At 32.6% G+C, this 23243-nt stretch overlaps 1 protein-coding gene across 1 annotated transcript in view; it reads left to right on the forward strand.

Moving 5' to 3' along the window:
• The window catches only part of LOC140044841 (high affinity cGMP-specific 3',5'-cyclic phosphodiesterase 9A-like), a 46019-nt gene extending 23947 nt beyond the window's left edge, over positions 1–22072 (forward strand). The window contains exons 8-12 of the mRNA XM_072089521.1: positions 2610–2732; positions 16862–17125; positions 19589–19693; positions 20236–20382; positions 21004–22072. Coding sequence (XP_071945622.1) covers positions 2610–2732; positions 16862–17125; positions 19589–19693; positions 20236–20382; positions 21004–21198 — 834 coding nt within the window. The 3' untranslated portion in view covers positions 21199–22072. The remainder of the gene's footprint in view (positions 1–2609; positions 2733–16861; positions 17126–19588; positions 19694–20235; positions 20383–21003) is intronic.
• Positions 22073–23243: the final 1171 nt, after the last annotated feature.

A 23243-nucleotide genomic window follows, 5' to 3' on the forward strand; every position in this document is an offset into this window, starting at 1 on the left:
TATAAAATATCCTAAGATAACTAAAAAGTAAAGAAGTAGATGAACCATTTACATCGCTTCTTCAACCAACCCCCCTCCCTGCCCCCCCCCCCCCTCAAGCACTTTGAAGCTCCCATATAAGAGCTCGTCAGAGCACAATTCATAGGAAATCGAGTAAATGGGTTAAATATGGGGTTGAGATTTTCCCATCTATACAAAAGACAATGTAGCTAGCAGCTAATGTTCTACCATGGAGGAAATACATATTGAAATATATATTACAATAATTTGGGCCATGGAAGAAAGCATTTTAAAAATGGAGGTTGTTGGAAAATTGTTCATGATGTTGAAGTAATTATGCTGGTTTTAAAACAACATTTTTATGAAATATTCCTAATTAAACAATTTATATAACAACTTTATTGTATTTCAAAATAATTGTCTTTCCTTTGACTATAACTGTGCTTGAATCTTCTATCATTTCAAAGAATACAATATGTAATTATATTACTTTTAGCATCAGAAAGCTACTGTATGATTTAAAACAATTTACAAGTATTTATGATAAAAAGTGAATGACTGACTGTAAACGTGATCTGGCGTTAATTGAGATTTGCGGGGCTACAGCAAATCTTGTCTGTTTCGTTTCCATCAGATCATAAACACTGAGTTAAAGATACATGTGTGTTGCATTAATGCTGTAAAGATGAAAGTAAAAGAAATCATCTACTGTAGGTGAATTCAAAGCCACTGAGAGCATTTTAAATACTCTTAATCAAGGCTATGATTTTTTTTTAAATAACACCTACAGTAATAGTTAATACATACATACCATCGGTCATCAAAATTTTAGGCATTGAGGTGTAAACATCCACTGAACTAAAAACCTATTGTAGATAAATAAAAAAAGGCAGTGACTGAAAGCGAGTTATCAGAGGATGTCCATAGAACTAACGCCTGTATTCTTAAACCGGACTTTAGTTGTAGTTCGAAGTTCGACTTGAAAAAGTCGTAGTTCGAGATATTACTTCAATTTCGATTCAAAAACGAAGTAGCCGAAGTTTACAGTTCGACTTATGAAGTCGAGCTTTTAGTCGAGTTGCACACGTCTGGGTAACAAAGGCTATACATTGGCCAATGACAAGAGAGTATTTAAGGAGCAGACGAAATTTTGCGCATTGATATCACTTTCCAATTTTTACGCATCAGGACTATATACATGAAAAATAATTTTAATCGTTAATTATTAGAACAAGATCAGTATTAATTTAACAGTGAAGTACTTTTGATTATAACAACAAACAAAATCTTCAAAATATATTTAGGAACCATGGCGGTACGGTAACTTTTATATTTTCTAGGCCCCCAACAAAGTATGATCGCGACGAACCATGCACTTCATAGCGTGACAAGAAAGCGCTAGGCCCCCTAAACATTCCATCGCGTGGAGAATTTCCGCATCTGCCATTGTCGCTATGGCGTGACGTAGTTCAAGTCGGACTTGCGCGAAGAAAATAATGTAATTTGTTTACGGTTGTAAATAAAGATGATTTTCATTATTATAACTTATACCAATGTATATTTAATTAAGCTAATATAAAAATAGATATTCCATTCTTCAATATCTGGCCAATATAACAAACAACTCAATGACTGTTACGTTTTTCATAAACATTGTTTAAAAACCATTTAGTCGACCATTTAGCCTGCCCCCTCCAGGACTAAAAAAATCGATCAAAATCTGTCTCGATTGAGTCGAGGTTGGCCTGATTTAGTCGGTGATTTAGTCGGAGTTCGGTTTATGAATTAAAATGACGTCATTTTTTAGTTTTAGCTCGAACTACTGTACGACTAAAGTCCGGTTTAAGAATACGGGCGTTAAAGTTTTGTACGATAATGCCAAATATTGTGAATATTATTCATAATGACTGTTGAGATTTGAGCCAAATCTGTGTGAATGATATTGGTGAACAAAATGTTAGGAAACCTATTATCATAGTTTGATCTCTTCTCTGTGTCTCTATCAAGGTGTTACCCACGTACAATTTCTATTATTTCAAACAACATTGTGGTTAGCAATTAGCATTAATGATGTGAATTTACCTGGGCAGTCGGCGCATCACGTTGATCGTGCTGTTAATTTGACGTCATTGTGTGCAGCTTCATGGATTTTTACAATAAATTATAGTGGTCATTACCTATTATCTAGGCTTATGTAACCCTTGCATCCAGATTTTAAAACAATACAAACTGGCAATTGATAGAGACCTGTAGAAAAATTTGCATGATTAATTTGATATCAGCATTCGACGTATGTAACTCTGATATGATTAGATTAGATCACCTTAACTCTGTTCTATGCATGCTGAAACTGTAATGTGAACACATATGTGTGCAGCTATAGTATACAGTCAACTCTCCCAATACCGGACACCTTTATGCTGACCAAATATGTCTGGTTCTTTGGAAAGTCTGGTATTTGGAATGTGTTTTAATAATGGTAAAAATGAATTCGGAACTGTTTGGTATTGTGAGAGTTTCCGATTTTTCAGAGAGCCTGGTATTGAGAGAATTGACTGCACCAAGTTTTTTTGCTAGCTATAACAATTGATACTGATTTATATTTACAGATGTATGGTATCTCATGGTTGACCGACCTGTGCAGCCTGATTGGAGACATAGATGTGATGATTATGATCACAGCGACGATTTGTCATGATCTTGACCATCCAGGATACAATAACGCCTACCAGGTAAGTGGACAAAATGATAATAATAATAACTAATGTTAATAATATTTGCTATGTTCTGCACTGCTATTTTTCATTCCATGATACAGTATGGACATGTGATGCACACTGTATCACAGAATACCGTAAATCTTCTAAAACCCACACTCTAATAGTAACCCCACTTCTAATAATAACCCACTACTCTAATAGTAACCCCCTTCTAATGGTAACTGTTACTGCAGAGTGCATGTATTTATTTTATATTACTTTAGTTCCTATTATAATAAGTTTCTGCCCTATGAATATTCATTTATTCTGTTACTTTCTTATTTGCATTCTCATTTACATATTATTTGCCAAGTGTGCACACAGTGTGCTGTTTCTCCTTTCTACCATTATTATATATGTTACTGCAGAGTGCATGTATTTATTTTATATTACTTTAGTTCCTATTATAATAGAAGTTTCTGCCCTATGAATATTCATTTATTCTGTTACTTTCTTATTTGCATTCTCATTTACATATTATTATTTTTCTTTTACCAGCTCTAACTGTACAGTTTTAAACTATTATTTACACTTTATTTCTATTTGATATTTCTTGGATTTTACTTTGTTTTGGAAAACTTTGCAAATGTTGACATTAATCTTTTAATTTCTGTATGTTGTGAGAGCTGTGTACATTAAAACAAGGAATCAACAGCAGCTTACCTAATTGGTAGATCCAAATTAAAGTAATCCACCCTAAAAACAATCAAAGAATAATAACCCAGGGTTACAATTAGAAGATTCACGGTATGCATGATACTGCACAAATCACACGGTAAACAGAAGAATTGATTTTATACCAACTACTGTACAAATAATCCATTTTTTTCTGTGACATTTCAACAGTAAACGTTGTGTTTTAATGAGTCTACGTACACCTGCTTATATCATTACATTCATCTTCGTCTTTAAATATTTCAAATAGAAAAGCTTCAGTCTTCTTCTATTCTTCATTAACTTAAGCCCCTTTTTCCTATTTCTGATTTCAATTCTCAATCTCATACAAAAAATTATGATATTCATTATTAAGAATAATCATTTAATGCTATCAGACTGTTTTTCTCTAAAGTATTTTTATTTATTTTATAATGAGTATAGAGATGGCAACAGCTTATCAATTTTTTTTATGATTCAATTTTCAAAATTACATCGTAATCCGATATATTTTATTCAATTAATTTTTACTTGATGCCTTTTCGTAGATAATTACATCCCATCATGTTCAAAATATCATCATGTATTTCAATATGCTTTCACCTAATCTGTCTTTAATATCTAATTCCTACTTTAAGAGAATGCCAGATAGAGATCATCAGCTAATTGGTTTTCACCTTTTAATTATGATAAACATCACACACAGATGGCAAAAATATTGAATTATACTTCAGGTGTTATATAATATTATTTAAAAATAAATCTATATTATTAAATAAACCTATTATTCTTTTTTCATTATTAAAATATTTTTATTCTATAGTCACAGATCATCATTTAAAGGAATAAGAGGAGAGCACTCAGTTTGTTTTTACCATTTTGTTTTTTAAAAAAAAAGTTTTTGTATCTAGGACTATTATTTGGACGGGCCATTGTTTGTAATTTTATCCCTAAAAAATTGTGTTGATTCTAGTGTAGGCCTAGCTAGGAACAGATAATATAATAATGTGTATGATGTCTATGACATATCAGAGAGGGCGCTATAACCTTTTTTATACTGCTCTTCTATAAAATAACCAATATCATCATTTATCTTTGAGGAAGATAATTTATCAAGCTAATCTGTCTTGTATTGTTTTGTATTGTTTTTTATGTCATGATTAAAAAATATTTGGTTTGATTCTGATTTTTACCATAAGGAACAATTGAAATTTTCTAGCAATAACTTAAATTATTCCAAAAAAATGTCTTAAGTTTTAATATAAAAATGTTTTATCATAAAATTATTTTGCCCAAATGAACAAAGCTATATAAATTCAAATGTATCTGTTAAGTATTTTGACACGCACATGTACTGTATACGCGAGTTTGCCGAAGAAATATAAATATTAATAGTCTGCCAAAAATATATATCAAAAAGTAGTTCATATTTTTGTTTTAGCTGTCAAAGGGGCGGGAGGGTGTAGGAGCGCGCATCCCAAGTGCAACCCACATGGATCCGCCCCTGAATAGTATAGGGTGCCATGTTTAATGAAGATGAAACACAAGTGGCAGAAATCTGAATAAAAAATTATAATAAACATTGACAATGCAAAATATCATCCTTCTTCAAATTTCGGAAAAAAATGCGGGGATTTTTTTTAATTAGGCATTCCGTATTGAACAAAGCTTTTTGCGTAGGTCCATTAAGCATTTCTTGTGATTATTTTCCCATCACTGTATATGGATTTTGTCTTTGACGTAATTAATATGTCAGGATGAACGTTTGCAATCATATGTCAGTGTCGTTCACAATCACATGTTTTATATTAATATTTCTTAACTTGCATTAAAAATTACTGTTGAAATATATATTTTGCATTGTTATGGAACGCATTTTATTTATTAATTTATAAGATTAAAGAATCTCAGCTTAATTAAAAATAATCCTTGAAAGGTTTTTGTTGAATATGCTATTTCAACATAACATACCATACTGCCAAAACACAAAAAAAAAAAAAAATTTTTAAGAAAAAAAATTATCAGAAGCATTTCTTTTTGGTTAGATTAGATTTATTTTGTCTTTTATTAAGTGAAATTATTTATGCGAAAAGTGGAAAAAAACAATACAAAATGGCGTATTTTAATTTTGTTTACCTTTACTTTCTACCCTTTTAGTACTGTAGGTGAATATCAATTTTAAAATACCAGCTTGTAGATAATTTGATACAGATTTGACAAGAAATTAAAATACTTAATACTGTAGACCATGTTGCTAGACTGTAAACAATGGGGCCAATTTGTTATGTCATTCTAATGTTTATGGTTTTATACAATCATATTTATGTGATGTTTATATAGTTCAGGTCACTGGAATGGCATTGGAAGTGGTTTTTTAGGCGCCAAGCAATTTCCTTCTCTTCTGTAAATATCAACCGCATTTATGTCAATATCAGGCATTCCTTATTAAAATATGTTGATTTTGTTAATGAATAAAGATTTTTTTTTATTTGTCCGTTTTTGTGAGTGCATTTAGCTGTTTCTTTCAACAAATTAAAAGTTGCGATATTTAATTCACAGTGTTCAATATTTTTTAAAAAAACAACTACAGTACTGTATGTTAAATTTTTATTTCATTTAACAATAAACATCCTACAGTAGCTTTAATACTATTAGGCTAGGCCAAATAGGCTAAAATAATTTTTCTAGCAATTTACCAACCAACAATTTACCAGACTGGACTTTTGTATTTGTCACATGGGTTCTGTTTATAAAATTCTGACTTAAAGTTATTTTCAGTTTCTTCTGTTATTTCCATAAAAGGAAATATTTCGAGCTATAAATATTTAAGAATTAACTCAATTTATAACGGAGACAACTTAATTAATGGGTTGAAGTTATTGGAAATTAAATGAAGCATTTGTTTGTATAACAATAATTTGTAATTATTGGCAGCGTTTTACCTTCTCAGAAATGATTTCAACTGTTATGATTCAGGAGTTGACAAACACTTTATTATTTAGAGAGTCCAGCATTGTTTATAGTGCAAGTTCTTTTCCAATTAAATTAAAGATAAGTAGTTTATTTGAGAGTATGGCTATTATGACTCTTGGCATTTTAAAAGTAAATACTCTGACTATTTTAACCGATTCTCGGTATTTGTGTCTTAACAAGTATCATTCATAGACAACAGAATGATGGTGATCCTTCCATCCATCACATGTGTGAATCTCATATCATGTGTGTGACTAAATTCATACCAAAACTGGTTATGTATGTGTGTATGTCGCACATGTGCAAGAGAAATCAAACATAAGTTGCATGTGTTGATTTGTAGAGACAGGCAAAAACAATAAAAGGCTGAATAAAATTACCTTTTTTTTTCATTTTTCTCAAAACACAGATTGTAATAGCCAAAATGTAGACTTTAGATATCTCTAGAAGTAGATATGGTATCAAGATATTTTTTCAGAATTTTAAATCTTGGATTATGTAGTTTCAGTATTTGTAAAAATCTCAATTTTTGAAAATTCTGACTTGTGTCTGATTTCCCTTGCATGTGCCACATATGCGACACCACACTGATACTATGGTTATGGATCACTCTGTGATTAGAAATCTGTAAGACATACAATAGGAAAGGATTTTTTTTCTTTTCTATTCCAGCAAAGCTTGTTAGAGCTTATAGAGTTTAAAGTCATTTAAACATTTGCAAACTTAACGCATGTACTGATTGACTTCGTTACATTGTTTTTATCTTTGTCTTTTGTAGCAGTTGGTGACAATAAATCATGTCATCCAATACATTTGAGACAATTTGTGTTTTCTTTGAATAAATTAAGTGACAATCTGGGTACTTTAAAATGTGGCAATATGTAATTACAAAGTGACAATCTGTACTTGAAACTTTATAAGTGGCAGTTACATGATGCTACACAGTAGCAAGTAACACATTAATAGAATTCTCTAAAGAGACTGGCAATAGTATACAACCTGTTTGTGTGTTTCCTCAAGGGTAATTTGCTACTAATTCAATCATATTGCCTTCCCAGTCAATAATATTGTAGTGAAAATCCAACTGAAAAATTGTAAATAGCAATGTTTATTATGCAACGTGAGTAGTCTCATGACCTAAAACATGAAAAAAAAACCTATCCTGACGCAAAAATACTTGAATACAACAAAATGGTGCTGGTTTTTTGTGTGCAAATCTGAAGGCTTGAACAAAAATTTTACTGTATCAATCACAAATCTGGTGGCTATACTCAAGATTAGAATATTTCAATTATTACTATCATATGTTAGTTTGCGGTACACCACATGTATAGTTCTGAAAAGAACTGTTGAGTTTCTCAATACATATACTCGTTCATCCTCAGGAGTGAACAATTATGATTACATCAAACTACTACGACTATTAAGCTTGGTTCCCACTAGAACGTAACGCAAGGACGTAAACGCAACGCAAGCGTTTTAACCAATGACAAGCAAAGTTATAGACCAGGCCCGTATCCAGGGGGGGTGCGTTGGGTGCAGACGCACCCCCCCAAGTCCCAAAAGGTCCACTATTTCCTCGGTTGGTATTTTTTATTGTCTTGTTTAACTAAAGACAATATCATTATATATATACAAAATTTACATTATCAATGGTATACAAACAAAAATATGCTAATATAAAATGAAAAAATACCGGTAATTAAATTACGGAATCTGAACTGACTACAAACTCGATGTAAAACATGCGCAGTCGATCATGTGACGACAAGCAATAGCTTAGCGCTTCATGTACGCGGTACGCGGTAAAGTGTTTGCTGGAGAAATACAGACAACTTAACGTCGGGGAACACGGGTACTTTTTGTCGGGGAATATAATATACAGTAAAAAACGTTCGCGTTCGCAAACCACGACGTTCCATTGACCGTGAGAGTACGTCAGAGGGCTAATATGCACTTTTATGCATTCATTATTGCCAGCGATCTAACTTACTAATAAACATTAGCTAGGTACGCACTTGTCTGGCGGTATCCCTTTGTACGAATCGTTCAACGTTGGGTCGAGACGCGTGATATCAAGTTTCATCCAGGGACCAAAATGTGTAATGTAGTTATTTTCCAGGCGAAGTTTACCGACGGTTACCGAAGGGAACACGTGTACTTTTTGTCGGGGAATATAATATACAGTAAAAAGCGTTCGCGTTCACTTCGTAGCTAGCTTCAGCGCCTAGAAAACCGCGACGTTTCATTGACCGTGAGAGTACGTCAGAGTGATATTATGCACTTTATATGCATTCATTATTGCCAGCGATCTAACTTACTACTAAACAATAGCTAAGTACGCACTTGTCTGGCGGTATCCCTTTGTACGAATCGTTCAACGTTGGGTCGAGACGCGTGATATCAAGTTTCATCCAGGGACCAAAATGTGTAATGTGTTATTTTCCAGGCGAAGTTTACCGACGGTTACGTCGTGTACTGCGTCGACGTACGCTACACTACAGCAAAAACGAATTATGTTAATTGTTCGTTTGTTCACCAATTTTTTAATTTACAAGTAACCTTCTGTACCGTGGGGCACCTAAAATAAATTTTTCATCTATTACTAAACAAAAAAAACATGCCATTTTCGCTTAGCCAACATTATAGCTATAGTTATTACATTTTCAATATCCTGTATGTCATGAATTTCTCACCACTCGGAAGTCCAGATGGTACGCATGCATACACCTGGGAGGAATAAACTTTTTTCCCCGACTGAAAAAGGTCTACGCTTGCGTTTTTTAAGCCTCTAGGCCTGATGTTTCCAAAGTATAAAATGCAATTTTTTGAAGACCTGCAGCTCTAGTTTTAAACATTTTCTTAGCTCAGCCCCAACAATAAAGCTGATCATATTTCGAAGAACAAGAAGTACATTTTCCGGGACCTAACATCTCTATTTTTCAAACATTTCAGTCACAACCCATGATAGGGACTTATATATTTTTTTTCATGTTTTGAAGTATAATAAGTCCAATTTCCGGGACCTCCAACTCTATTTTTCTAAATTTTCTTTGAACTTTTATTTTTTAAATTGAAAAATATGGATTGAAACAGTCATCGCGCATCGTTTTTTTGCACGCAGTATTTTATTTATGCATTATAAAAAATGGAAAAAATGGCTACCCTAAATCTGATTAAAAAGACCTCAAATGACGCTAGAACGCGTTGCTTCCGGGGGCTTCGCCCCCTGGACCCCACCGGGGGCTCTTGGCGGCCCCTGGCCCTCAGCCTAGTGATGCGCGCTTCGCTCGCATAGAACCCTCGTCGGGGAATGTAGCCCCCGCGTCGGGAAGATCCTGGCGCCACCCCTGCTGAGTTGGCCTCATCATGAAAGCGTTAAGTTCTGGTGTCCATCGTTCAACTAGCCCAAGCCACAACAGAGAGTCTTACATCAGTCTTTAGAACGTCAAATAACGCAAATTTTTCCAGGGCCTTCGGCCCCTGGACCCTGACCGGGGGCCCTTGGCGGCCCCCTGGCCCCCAGCCATTGTTGCTCGCTTCGCTCGCACCCCCCCATTATAAATGCTGCATACGGGCCTGTAGACAGTTAGCAATCACAAGCGAATAAGCCATCGCTTGTGATTGGTCAATTCACTTGCGTTGCGTTACGTCCTTGCGTTGCGTCGCTAGTGGGAACCACGCTTTAGATGGCTTCAACACACCAAACTTGCCCAGAGAAGATGAAGTCATAGTACAGCAAATATTGTGCATTGCCATGATTGATTTGCAGTGCATTATTACCTGTCAATAAATCAAATTAATTTTATTTCTTTGTAGACATTTTTTATTTATGATGCTTCATTAGACCAGTTGTAAAATTTGTGTCTACTTTGTTTGGGTACAGTATAGTGCATTGCTCTTTGTAATGTACTATTTTTCTTACCACACTCATTAGCCAAACCATAGGTTCTCATGTCGGTTCTCATGTCTTGAATATTTTCATAATAAAAAGTTGATCATGTTCAACAATGTTTGTTTGGTCCTGTTTCTGCTGCGAAAAAATAACCGGTTATTAATCCTGTGAATAAATTAACCCCAATTATTTGGCAGCAGAAACAAGACAAATAGACAGTAAATGACACTCAATTCAGTGTTAGAATGCCATTTAACTGGTTATTACTTTGCAACTTTTAGCTGCAAAGCAAAGTAACGGTTATTTGATTAACAGCTACGGACCTTGAGTCAACTGCACTGCAGTAACTGTTGTTAAAGAGCCCATTTCATTTTCGGAAATGGTACTGCTTTAAATGGTCATTTAGGAGCAAAAACCGAGCATAAATGCAGTCGATATAAAAATTATGTTGTTGAAATAAATAATTTATTGCTACGGTATGTAGCAGAAACAGACCTTTAGTTGGGCTACTGTATTTACCCGATATTTCCTGTATCCCATTTATAGTCCATGTGCCGTAACTACAGTAGTTGTAGTATACCCTTTTTTCTTTTCATCTTCCACATTTTGTAATTCATGATTTAAAAGAAAATCGAAAATTAATAATTGATTGCATAATAAAAGTATAAGTTTACTCTTTTCTTTATCCTATTTATAATCCTGGGTGTATCAGTATATAAATGTATTTATCCCTCATAGAGCAATTAACAAAAGAACATCTTTCAATAAAAAATTACAAATTACAACATCAAATATAAATATAAAATATTATTAAAACACTTAAGAATTATAAAAAGTAGAAATTATATTACAAGTATTCTTACTGAAAGCAGTTCACCATAGTTTATACTGTAAACACTTTTTATCAACTTCCACATTTTTAATTCAAGATTAAAAGGAAATAGAAAATTAATAATTGATTACATAGGAAATGTTCACAATGATATTAAAACCACATATTCACTGAGTCGACACGCAATCCGCTGATTACAGCTGAATTTTAATGGTCATTTTGGAACTAATTCATTTTAAATAGTTCACAAATGTAGACAAAATAGTAATTAAAAATCAAAATAATGTATTTTTAAAATCAAATAATTTTCTTAATGAAGATGAATTTAGATAAGAACTTTCTCCCACACACGACCTAAAAGATAGTTAAATGTTAAAAATAAATAGTAATTTTCAAAGCTTTTCAAAGATATTATGGTAAATGTTCTCTATGTCTTCTATGTCAGTAGCTTAAAACAATAAATAAAGCTTGACAATTTTGAAAATTAAAGTTTATAGTTTTGGTGGGAAAGGATCAACCAAAATGTACAAAGTTTTTGTTACTTTTTCTTATTACACTCATTCATACTGTACTCATTTTTTGGAACCTCTCAACTCTTATTCCTATCAAGAATAATCAGGTCGGTCAAAATCTAATTTGTCGGTCTTTGTACCTCCTTGAAATGAATTTTTTAAATCAAATCATAGTACTTCAGAAAAGATACCGCACTTAATAACTCATTGTACTTTGACTGTCTTGAAGAAGGAAAATAACAGAAGATTGAATTTTCACATTACAATACACTAGAAAAATTTCTTATCTGCATGGTATATTTTATAATTCTAAAAAAAAAAAAATTGGAACATAGTAGTACATTTTTTTTTCTACCTATTAAGGTTGAAAATCAAAATTAATATAGTAGAAATGAATGCTACTTTGGGATATTATTAGTCCATTATTAACCAAAAGATTCTTAGTTAATAATGGATAACCACCATTCTATCTTATGAATCTTCGAAAAGTCTACCAGAGTACCGGTTGAGGTTCGCCATTTTCCAGCTGTAAAATGAAGCTTGGTGCCTTGGTGTAGAGCTCTTTTACTTGAGATCTCCATTTCTTTTTTTTAGTAGATCGGCAGCAGTGAAATATGATATATCATAATGTAAAATTTCTGGCTATCTAGCGCAGAACAATCTTAGAAGTGTATGAGAGAAAACAGGCAATGATATGCCTTGGCCTACCATTATACTTTTGCCATCACAGTGGGCCTGTTTGATTGTTGGGCTGGGGGGGTCAACAGTACTGCCTTGTAATTTAGAAACTATTGTTGTTTGCATAGTAACAGTCGACTTTAATTTCTTTTCTTCTTTGGCAGAATTAAACGATATTTCTTCGTAAAGCTCACCGTTATTAGATTCTTGGCCGTTTAAAATAGATTCATTTTTTTTTTAAAGAATTTCAACGATAGCTGGTCTTTGTTTTTTTTTAAATCAGCGGGCTTTGTATTTGCACGTGTGGATTGTGACATGGCTATGGACATGGTAGAAAAAATTGATATGTGATTTAAATGCGTTTCAGAAGCTTGTTGTATAAGCGTCTTACTCCGACCGAATCATTGAATAGTAATCTCTTATTCAGTGGACGACATTCCTATTTAGGAAATTTAGTTGGATCTTTAAATACCTTATTTATTCAACGTTTTCTATTCACAAATTCAAAATAATCGGTTTAATCCTTTTTTTTTTTTTGTATTTCAATAATTGAATTAGTGATAGATTAAAAAACAGTAAATCCCAGGTTATAATGATCATAATGAACTCTTATAGTTAATTATGTACCCGATCTAATTGATCTTATCTTTCAATTATACTATAAATATACATTTTAGGATGTAATTTATAAGCGTATTATTTATAAGAAGAACATATTTAAACCCCATGGGCAGTTATTCTAGCCGCGGGAATGCCCTTTTGGACTTCTACAGGAAGAACACACTAGCCTACTAGAACTTGGAGACCTCGCCAGGGTGTATTTTTGGACCTGTCATATTCAATTTGTAGCCTCCTGTGATGTGTACCCCCATTAATTACTTTTAATACATATTTGGATAAACATGGTCAGGAAATGTTGATATTTCATAAGGAACTCTCTTGGTAATTGATACTCCTAAAAATGTGTGCTAAGTGCCTTTCGATATGAAGTGTTCAAAATCAACAACAATTTATTATTGTTTTGTCTTAATGAAATAGAGCCAAACTTTTTCATGTTTTAGTATGGCAATACTAAAATGACTACAATCACTTGGTTTCATGCAGTATTCCAAGATTTTGTTAAAGTATTATTTAAATAGTTTATCTTAATCTTACAAATTGTTTTGTATTATTAACATTAAAGTGGTTTTGTGTTTGGGGCAATAAGGTGTACAGTAGTACTTTAATAAATTAATAACTTTTTTTTTTCATGTAATAAGAGCAACATGGTCTACTTCAATACTTTACATTTGTTGATACTTTACTTTTGATTACTTTCGTACACGAAAAAAAGTACTATTACACGATCGGTTAATAGTACGTACTATTGCACGCCACCCACAATCATCCAATCAAATAACAGGAATTTTATAATACCTATTATTTAGTATTATCTATTTATTAGCATTTATTTCTTTTTAAACTGTAATCCAATACATTTTTTTTTTTACAATAGAGAGGTTTCGCAATCTTACGAATACGATAACGAAAACGGATACGTATTCGTTTTCGTAAGCCATGAAAAAATCTGTTTCGCATGGCAACGAAATATTGAGGCGCGTCCAAAATATGACTGCGGTAAATTTGAGCGAAGCGCAGGTACGTGTTGCTTGGTGCTTGGCTGCCTAGGCCTAGCGTAACATCAAAGCGAGTGAGGACTTTAAAAACTGCTATTTATCAAAATTGACTTGGCATTTTAGTAAATTACTTTAGTAAATTACTTTCAATAAATCTATAATTATATTATGCAAAATGTGCAAAATAGATCAAAAACTATACTCGTTTTGTAGTTACGAATATGACTGGTGATATTCGTCAACACGAATACGCTTTACGAATATGAAATGGGGATCAGCTCAAAAGTTTCACAAATGTATGACGTATCCGTTTTCGTTATCGTATTCGTAAGGTTGCGAAACCTCCCTATTAAACATGACAATGCCAACAAAATGAGAGTTGAAGGTAATGAAAAATATTTTTTTATATTGGCATGTCATGATATCACAACATCCAAAGCCAAAAATGTACATGAATTAATTCTTGCAACGCAGTTTTAGATATACAGTAGTTTTTTCGTTTTTGTTTCTTTCTCCAATACTTTACTTTTATTTTAATTCCATTACAACTTTTACAATCTAAAACTTGATTTGATAACATTGACTTCATAACATTACTAGGTTCCGAGTAAAGTTTTAAATAATAGGGGGACAACATTCTTTCTAAAGGTCACAAACAGGCTTATTTGCCTTTATGGTTTAATTTTGAGCATACAATTTTGTTTACTTGTCATTGTTTCACAAAACTTAAGTCAGGTGTTTTTATTTTAGATTGTTTTTATGTTTTATTTTTATGTTTTGTTTCTAAAATATACAGTAGATTCAAAATATAAACATTACTGAAAAGACTAGTTTAATTTCATACTGTAGTTTAATTTCCACATTCAACAATCACTAAATAATTTTCATTAATGTTAATAATTATGTACATGGATTGTAACAGCTTGACTACATTCTTGACACATTAAAGTCAAGTTAACTTAAATCATTTTATTAAACTTTAATCGTTTTGTTTTTAAGAAAGACATTATGTGGTTGTGGGCATGTGTAATTAATAACTGCATTTGATTTGTTGTTGATAGACCGACTGAAGCTGCTATTTTAATGTGTTTACTTAGTTTTATTATGTGAATGTATTTTTCTCATTTTTTCTTAACAATCAGTTGAGGATTCAAATATTGAAAATCCATTAGCAGAAGACCTGAGTTTTTTATGTGGCTAGGTTTGGCAGGCATCTTCCAACTCTCTCGGGTTACCCGGAAAATCTCTCTGATTGCCTGAGAATCTCGCAGATTTCTGAAATACCTAATCTTGGATTAACCAAAATAGAAAGAAAATGTTATTTAGTAATTTTTCTGTTATTGTATGGAACACTTTGTGGTATATTCAGAAGCTAATTATAGTTTCTTTGTGTTTTTTTTTAATTATTTTTTTGTACTAAATTACATATTATTTCTTTCAATGAGATATTCCACCCTAGTTTTCACCAACTGAGTCTAGACTACCCTTTGGGACTTTGCACCACTGGTAGCTAGTCCTGGATAGCTCACATTTTACTGACAAAAAGTCTAAATCTTATGCTCTTTTACCAACTAAGATCTTTTCATAATTGTATTTTCAGGGAAAAAACTCTCAAATCTAATTTATGGTTAAAATAATTTCCACATTTTTTTGGCTTGATTCCCATGTTTATAAACTTGAACTGGTTAGCACCCGCTTGTCTTCATATTATTTTTGTTACTATTTTTAGATTTTTTCCTTACCCCCACAACAATATTAATTTGTTACTTATTTTTAGAATTTCACCACACGGAATATTAATTTTTTACTATTTTTAGACTTCCTCCACACAAACTGATAACTTGAATGTTACTATTTTTAGACTTTCACAACTTTGATCTTTAGTATAGTTTTTCGTCACAGCTGTCTTATATACAATCTTCATAAATGTCGCTCATAGCAATTAAGTGTTGATTTAGGAAATAGAAAAACTTTGTATGTGCTAATTAAAAATGAGCTTTTTAGATATAGATATTAGGAAATGGGTTGTTCTCTAATAAAGTAAGTTTTTGAAAGCTTACCAATAACATTTTTTCTAAAGCTCTGTCTACACTATCAAACTAGTTTGAAAAAATGATGTGATATGCCCAAATATGGTAGTGATATGCTTAAATATGGTAGTGATGTGATGTCATCATCATCATCCATATATGGGCACATTAAAGTTTTTTGTCACATAAAGTTTGATAGTGCAGACATAACTTTAGCCAGGTTAAGTTGCTAGTTATGTTCTGAAAAGTTTTTTTGTTCAAAATTAAACCTGAGAGTAAGATTTATGCTCAATGTCAGATTTTCTTTCTTGGCAAGACTTTTACTGTACAATTTAAGAAATCAAAAGAAGGTAACATTTTATATAGGCATCAAATATAGTGTCTTTTCTCAAGCATAATTTACAGCATAGGAATCTTTAACTTTTAATTGAACTTTGATATTAGCTAAAGATCATTGCATTTTGGAAAACTATGCTACGTATACGTATTTGGTGACAGTGTCTGCTAATTAAGCCAAGAGAATACAGTTTTAAGACCTTGAAATAACAGTATTTTCCAGCCAACAGAAATGGGTCAGGCTTTGAAAAAACACAATCTTAAATAAGGTTTTCAAAACCCCAATTGATTCCAGTCATAATTGTCAAAACCAGTTTCTGCGGAATAATCGTGTCTCAACTTTAAGGCTTTTAATTTGAGTTAAAATTAGGCTGCAACATGATTTTTGTTAACAGATCACTAAAAACCAGTTTCCAATAAAACCGTTTTTGGGGGATTTTTTCTATAGAAATAAATGCCCTATGTTTTTTTTTCTTATCTTCTTTTTTTTGTTTTAATATATGTAAATTATCTTATCTTACTTAATTGAAGTAATAATAATAATTCTATAACAAATTATTTTTAATTTTGTTGCAGGTTAATGCCAAAACCGAACTTGCGTTACGATACAATGACATCTCTCCACTAGAAAATCACCATTGTGCTGTTGCATTTGAGATCCTTGAGAAGCCACATTGCAACATATTTAAGAACATTGGTCCTGAACGCTACAAACGTGTACGCGAAGGCATGATCAAGACGATACTGGCAACCGACATGGCGCGCCACAATGAAATACTCAGCGAGTTCAAGTCCATAAGAGACAACATTGATTATTCAAATAAAAAGCACAAAGATCTTGTAAGTCAAAGTGTAACCTTAATAGAGGTTTCAGATGTTTCCCCTGAATAGTGGTGTCCCCCTGAATAGTGGGCTACCCTGAATACTGGTGTCCCCCTGAATAGTGGTGTCCCCCTGAATAGTAGTGTCCCCCTGAATAGTGGTGTCCCCCTGAATTGTGATTCCCCCTGAATTGTGTTGTCCCCCTGAATAGTGGTGTCCCCCTGAATAGTGGTGTCCTCCTGAATAGTGGTGTCCCCCTGAATAGTGGTGTCCCCCTGAATAGTTATGTCCCCCTGAATAGTTGTGTCCCCCTGAATAGTTGTGTCCCTCTGAATAGTGGTGTCCCCCTGAATAGTGGTGTCCTCCTGAATAGTGGTGTCCCCCTGAATAGTGGTGTCCCCCTGAATAGTTGTGTCCCCCTGAATAGTTGTGTCCCCCTGATTAATGGTGTCCCCCTGATTAATGGTGTCCCCTTGAATAGTGGTGTTCCCTTGAATAGTGGTGTTCCCCTTGAATAGTGGTGTTCCCCCTGAATAGTGGTGTTCCCCCTGAATAGTGGCGTCCCCCTGAATAGTGGCGTCCTCCTGAATAGTGGCGTCCTCCTGAATAGTGGCGTCCTCCTGAATAGTGGTGTTCCTTTGAATAGTGGTGTTCCTTTGAATAGTGGTGTCCTCCTGAATAGTGGTGTCCTCCTGAATAGTGGTGTCCTCCTGAATAGTGGTGTCCTCCTGAATAGTGGTGTCCTCCTGAATAGTGGTGTTCCCCTGAATAGTGTGTTCCCCTGAATAGTGGTGTTCCCCTGAATAGTGGTGTTCCCCTGAATAGTGGCCCCCCCTGAATAGAGGTATCCACCTATAAAGTCAATTTGATGCCGTTTAGGTTATGTTCAGGCCATATAATCACACTACCGTAGAACACCTATTATTATACCCAACAAAGTGAACCTATAAGAGAGGTGTGTCCCCAGGTGTTGGTTGTAGTGTTAAAAACATATATTGCCGCTCTTAATAATGGTTGGATGCGGTGTTAAAATATATATTGCTACTCGTTAGTTGAACATAAAAGTTTTCCCTTAATAGGTGTTTTCCTTGAATAGGGGTGTTCTTTGAATAGGGGTGTTCCTTAAATAGGGATGTTCCAAAGGAAAGGTTTCAGTCAGTACTAACTTTGTATTATAAGAGAGGGTACATTTTAATTAGCATCGTAATAGCAAGTATTACAATGCATTTTCGGATGTGTCCCAATCGGGATGAAATTTTGTTTTTGTTTTTTATTTATTTTTGACTGGTCAAAATCGGTACCTTAAGGCCTTGTATTAGTAAGTAGGCCATTTTGATCATCACAAAATGTTTTTTTTTTTTTATTTGTTTATTCATTTATTTCTTCTCGAATTGCATGAGTTTAAAACAAACAAAAACAAAAGCTATTTATAGTCAATTTACAAAAAAAAACAGACTTTATACATAATAAGAAAAATCTAAAATTTCATTCAAAAGTTGCACTATCATCATGTTTATAAACGTCAATGAAACAGCTTTAATAAAAGTGTAAACACACAAAAAAAGTATTATATAATTCATTACTAAAGTTCAATGATGTTTTTCACTCATAATTCAATAACAAACTTTTGACATTTTAGCCTCTAAATGTGTTTATTAAAATATGATGTTTTCAATCATAAATCCAATACTGACTGATGCAATAAATGTAGAAATGTTATTGAAAACTAAGCAATTATGAATTTCTCTTGCATCTCTTAAGCTTCCTTCTTCCTGCTTGTAACCTGCCTAGGATCATTTGATCTCCTCATTTCACAACAAATCAATCAACTATGTGTTATGTAAGGCTACAATATTACATAACGGTTTTATTTATCCAGTTGAATCTCCATCAGGGGATAATACAGTATGATTATACAGCCTTATACTTTTCAAATGCGTAAAACCCCTCATTAATATTGTTCCGTGTGACCTGTGAAATTGATGCACAATCACATTTTTTTAAAGTATTTTTGTAAGTCTGAAAAAAGGCTCAGAAAGATTGTTCATACCTGATTTTATATTCCCTGGATTTGATGTAGATATAAAATTACTGATGACATCGTCATTTGTTTGTAATACATTATTTTTTGGATATTTTTCATTTATTTTGTACGTTTCTAGGCTTAGCTTTAGTGAAGGTAAACAAACATTCTTAGCTGTGTATCATATCATGATGAGTACAACTACTAATTTCCCTATATGAAAGAACTAATGCACTGTATCTCATCTACTATGCCCCTATGATCCTCTAGGTCATGGGACAACCAGAACTAGTAACTTTATAGCTATAGGATTTACATGTTGGGGAAGTCAAACTTTGATTTTAAAGAACTTTTGGTCTCATACCATATATTAGGCATCTAAAGTATTTTGGAAACGAATGAACAATATTTATAAAAGGTATCTGAAATATTTGTTCTGTGTTTTTTTAATTGTACAGTTAATGATGATATGCATCAAGGTGTCTGACATCTCAAATGAAGCACGACCGATGGATGTCTCTGACCCGTGGATAGATTGCTTACTAACGGAATTCTTCAACCAGGTGCTGTACTGCATGATATTCAATCAATACTAGTTATAAATTATTCTTGGCATCTCTATTGTATCACTGCACATTTATTGTATTTTACAACATAGATGCATTAGAAAACGAGAAAATAAACTCTTTACAAAAATAATCAGATGAGTGGGTGAGGAGGGGGTGGTTTAATCGTTTAATGATACAAATTAAACAAAAATTAAATCTAATTGCTAAGGTATTTTTCCCTATATGTTTGTGTTAAGAAAATAGGCAATTCTAAACAGAGTATTCTGCCTTTGCATTATGTAATAAGCAATTTAAAATTATTCTACTGCCAGTGGCTATTTGTTTATTCTAAATCTAAATTATACAATTAGATATTTGGGGTAAATTACAGTGACTGGTTCTAACATTGGTAAAACAAACTAAAATCATACATTAATGAGGAGAAACATAGTCACTGCAGTAGAATGATTTTGCCATGATTTCCAAATCCTTATTTGTATTCTTTTTATTCTGAATACAGTAAATGATTATTTTCAATATTTTGCTGTTTACAATAGGGAGACATTGAGAAACTTCAAGGGCTACCAGTTGCCCCATTTATGGATCGTGAGAAAACAACGAAGCCCTCGTCACAAGTCGGGTTTATTGGATTTGTATTGTTACCCCTTTTTGAAACTTTAGCAGCTCTATTTCCGGTGCTTGATGTAAGTAAATAATATGTTTCTTTTTTTTAACCTTTAAAGATGTATTGCCCTAAAAAAAAAAAAAAATGAGGATTTAAAAAAAAAACTTTTAATAGGCCATTTTGCAGTTTCAATCAAGTTATTCACTTCTGTAAAAAAATAATAATTATTTCACTTATTTTTTTCTTTAATTTACATTTTTTCATGTAAATCATTTTTTTTTTTTTCGATCCAGCTTTTGCTGCAAGTATATGTGACATTAAAATGAAAACAAATTAAAAAAAAAACAAATATTTTTCATGGGGACAATATATCTTTAAATAGTGGTGTTGCTATAGCTTCTTTTCATCCAATATCAAACATAATTTTTATCACTAGTGATGTAGTTCATTGACACATGGTTTGATTTGATTTTATTTCCTTGAACCAATGATCTTAAATTCTGAGGTGATTTCAAAATGCCTACCATCTGAAATTCATATTAATGAAAACCAACTTTGCAACTTGTGGCCAGGTTATGTATGCAGACCATTTATCAAACAAATCATAAATGCCTGAGGTTGTAGGTAGTGTACTCTTAGTTTCAGAGACATTTTAATTTGATAAATTCTTATTAATGATGAATTTGTTTTTCAATTTAAGGAACACATTGTTGAACCAGTAAGGAAAGCACTGAAATATTACACTGACATGGTGAAAGCATTAGAAGAAGAGAAGAAACGGAAGGAGGAACGACAAGAAAATGGAGAAAACATGGTAAAAAATGGAGAAACTACAAAAATGAGAAAACTTTCACAGACCAACGGTTCAGTAGCGAGCCAAGTAGAAGCTAAATAAGAAAGTGCAAAAACAATCACGCATAGAGGGCAGTATTTGAATATTTCCTCTGACATTCAAAACTCGAGGCCATCTAGAAACGTATATAAATTTGTATATATACTGTATATATAGTATAAAGTAAAGCTGTTTTAAGTATAAATAGATTTAAGAAGAATAATACCAAATATCAAGATTTGTGTACACACTGTTGATGGTACAAATGTGTACATATGTATCTTGTTTACATGTGTCCAATTCAACACCATGTTAATTTCAGTTCAGTGAACCTCCCTGTGTGAACACCTATCTAAGTAAACTCTTTTCTTAACACTAAAGCACTGTCTTCACTATCAAACATTATGTGACAACAAAATGTAATGTGCCGATATAAGGAGATGATGATGTCATATCACTACCATTTTTAGGCATATCACACTTTTGTTGTCAAGCTAGTTTGATAGTGTAGCTTAACATGCACTCGAATTGATTATAGCAGAGAACACTTTTGACTTTGTTTAGTTTTGTTAAATGTTTTGTCAATGAATACAATTTCTATAAATAACTGAAAATAATATAACTGGACCAACTGAACTTCTAGAATCTGCAATTAAATTTAGAAAAAACATAGTGAATAGAAAATTGAGGGGCACTCTGTGGAAGACTTAACATTGGCCCGAGAAATATCTGACATTGGCATGATAAAACATTCCTTTATCTTGTCCGAAAGGTTTCTGCTTACTGGTGGTTGAAAAATATGAACAACAACAAAAGGTTTCAAGGTTGAATCACCTAGAGTATATTTCCAACCAATTTGTTATTCTTAATTCTGTCTTCTGAGATTCATGGTGACATATTATTTCATATTAACTTAAATAAAAGTTTATTTTATTTATGTATTTTTTGTACATTTTATATAAAATGTACAAATAAATTAATTTTTATTGATGACTATCAAAATTGGCAGACAATAAATATGTCAATATTTTAGGTTTAGTATTCAATCAAGGAAGATGTCAAATGTGTTTAGCTCACATAATGTAAATAATATAAGTAGGGACACTTTAGTAAAGGTTAAACAGTTAAGTTTGCTTGAGGTGCTATATAAATGAGAAAACAGTTGTACTTTGTCATAAAGTATGCTTTACTTTTAATGGAAACAATATTATATTCAAATCTTTTATTATTTCTCAGGTTATGTTTTCTGTGTAAATATATGTTTAGATTTGATCAGACAAGAATATTTAGGTTTACCTTACATTTTTTAAACAAGGGTTTTATTATTTTAAAATTTATATATAATTCAAAGATATTGTATTTAATAGTTTCAGCAACAAAGTAGTACCAGGCTGTTACAGCAAGAAATATTTCAAGATATTGTATTTCATAACAGTTTCAGCAAGAAAGTAGTTTCAGTTTCAGCAAGAAAAATCTAGATATTTCAGCAATAAATTAGTACCACTTTCAGCAAAAAAGATTTTAAGATATTGAATTTCATAACAGTTAGAGCAAGAAAATAATACCAGTTTTAGCATAGAGATATTATAGTGAACTATAATATCTATGGTTACAGCAAGAAAGGTTCCAAGGTATGCTATCTGTTATGACTTATTGGGAAATATATCCTACCTAGGATTTAAATTATATTCTCAGATGTCATTAGACATGGTTCAGTTTTCTTTTTCTGTAATATTGCACTTTTGTTTTACTTGGTATCAAACAAAAACAAACATTAGTCAGCAAGAAAGTACTAAAATCAGACTTGACAAGAAGACACATTTCAGCAAGAACGGTTCCAAGAACACCAATTTCAGCAAGAATGGTTCCAAGAAGACCAATTTCAGCAAGAAAGGTTCCAAGAAGACCAATTTCAGCAAGAAAGGTTCCAAGAAAAAGCAATTTCAGCAAGAAAATTCAAAGAAGACCAATTTCAGCAAGAAAGGTTCCAAGGATACCAATTTCAGCAAGAAATGTTCCAATGAGACAAATTTCAGCAAGAAAATTCCAAGAAGACCAATTTCAGCAAGAAAGGTTCCAAGGAGACCAATTTCAGCAAGAAAGGTTAC

This window comes from Antedon mediterranea, chromosome 3 (assembly GCF_964355755.1).
Source record: "Antedon mediterranea chromosome 3, ecAntMedi1.1, whole genome shotgun sequence".
Classification (NCBI taxonomy): Eukaryota; Metazoa; Echinodermata; class Crinoidea; order Comatulida; family Antedonidae; genus Antedon; species Antedon mediterranea.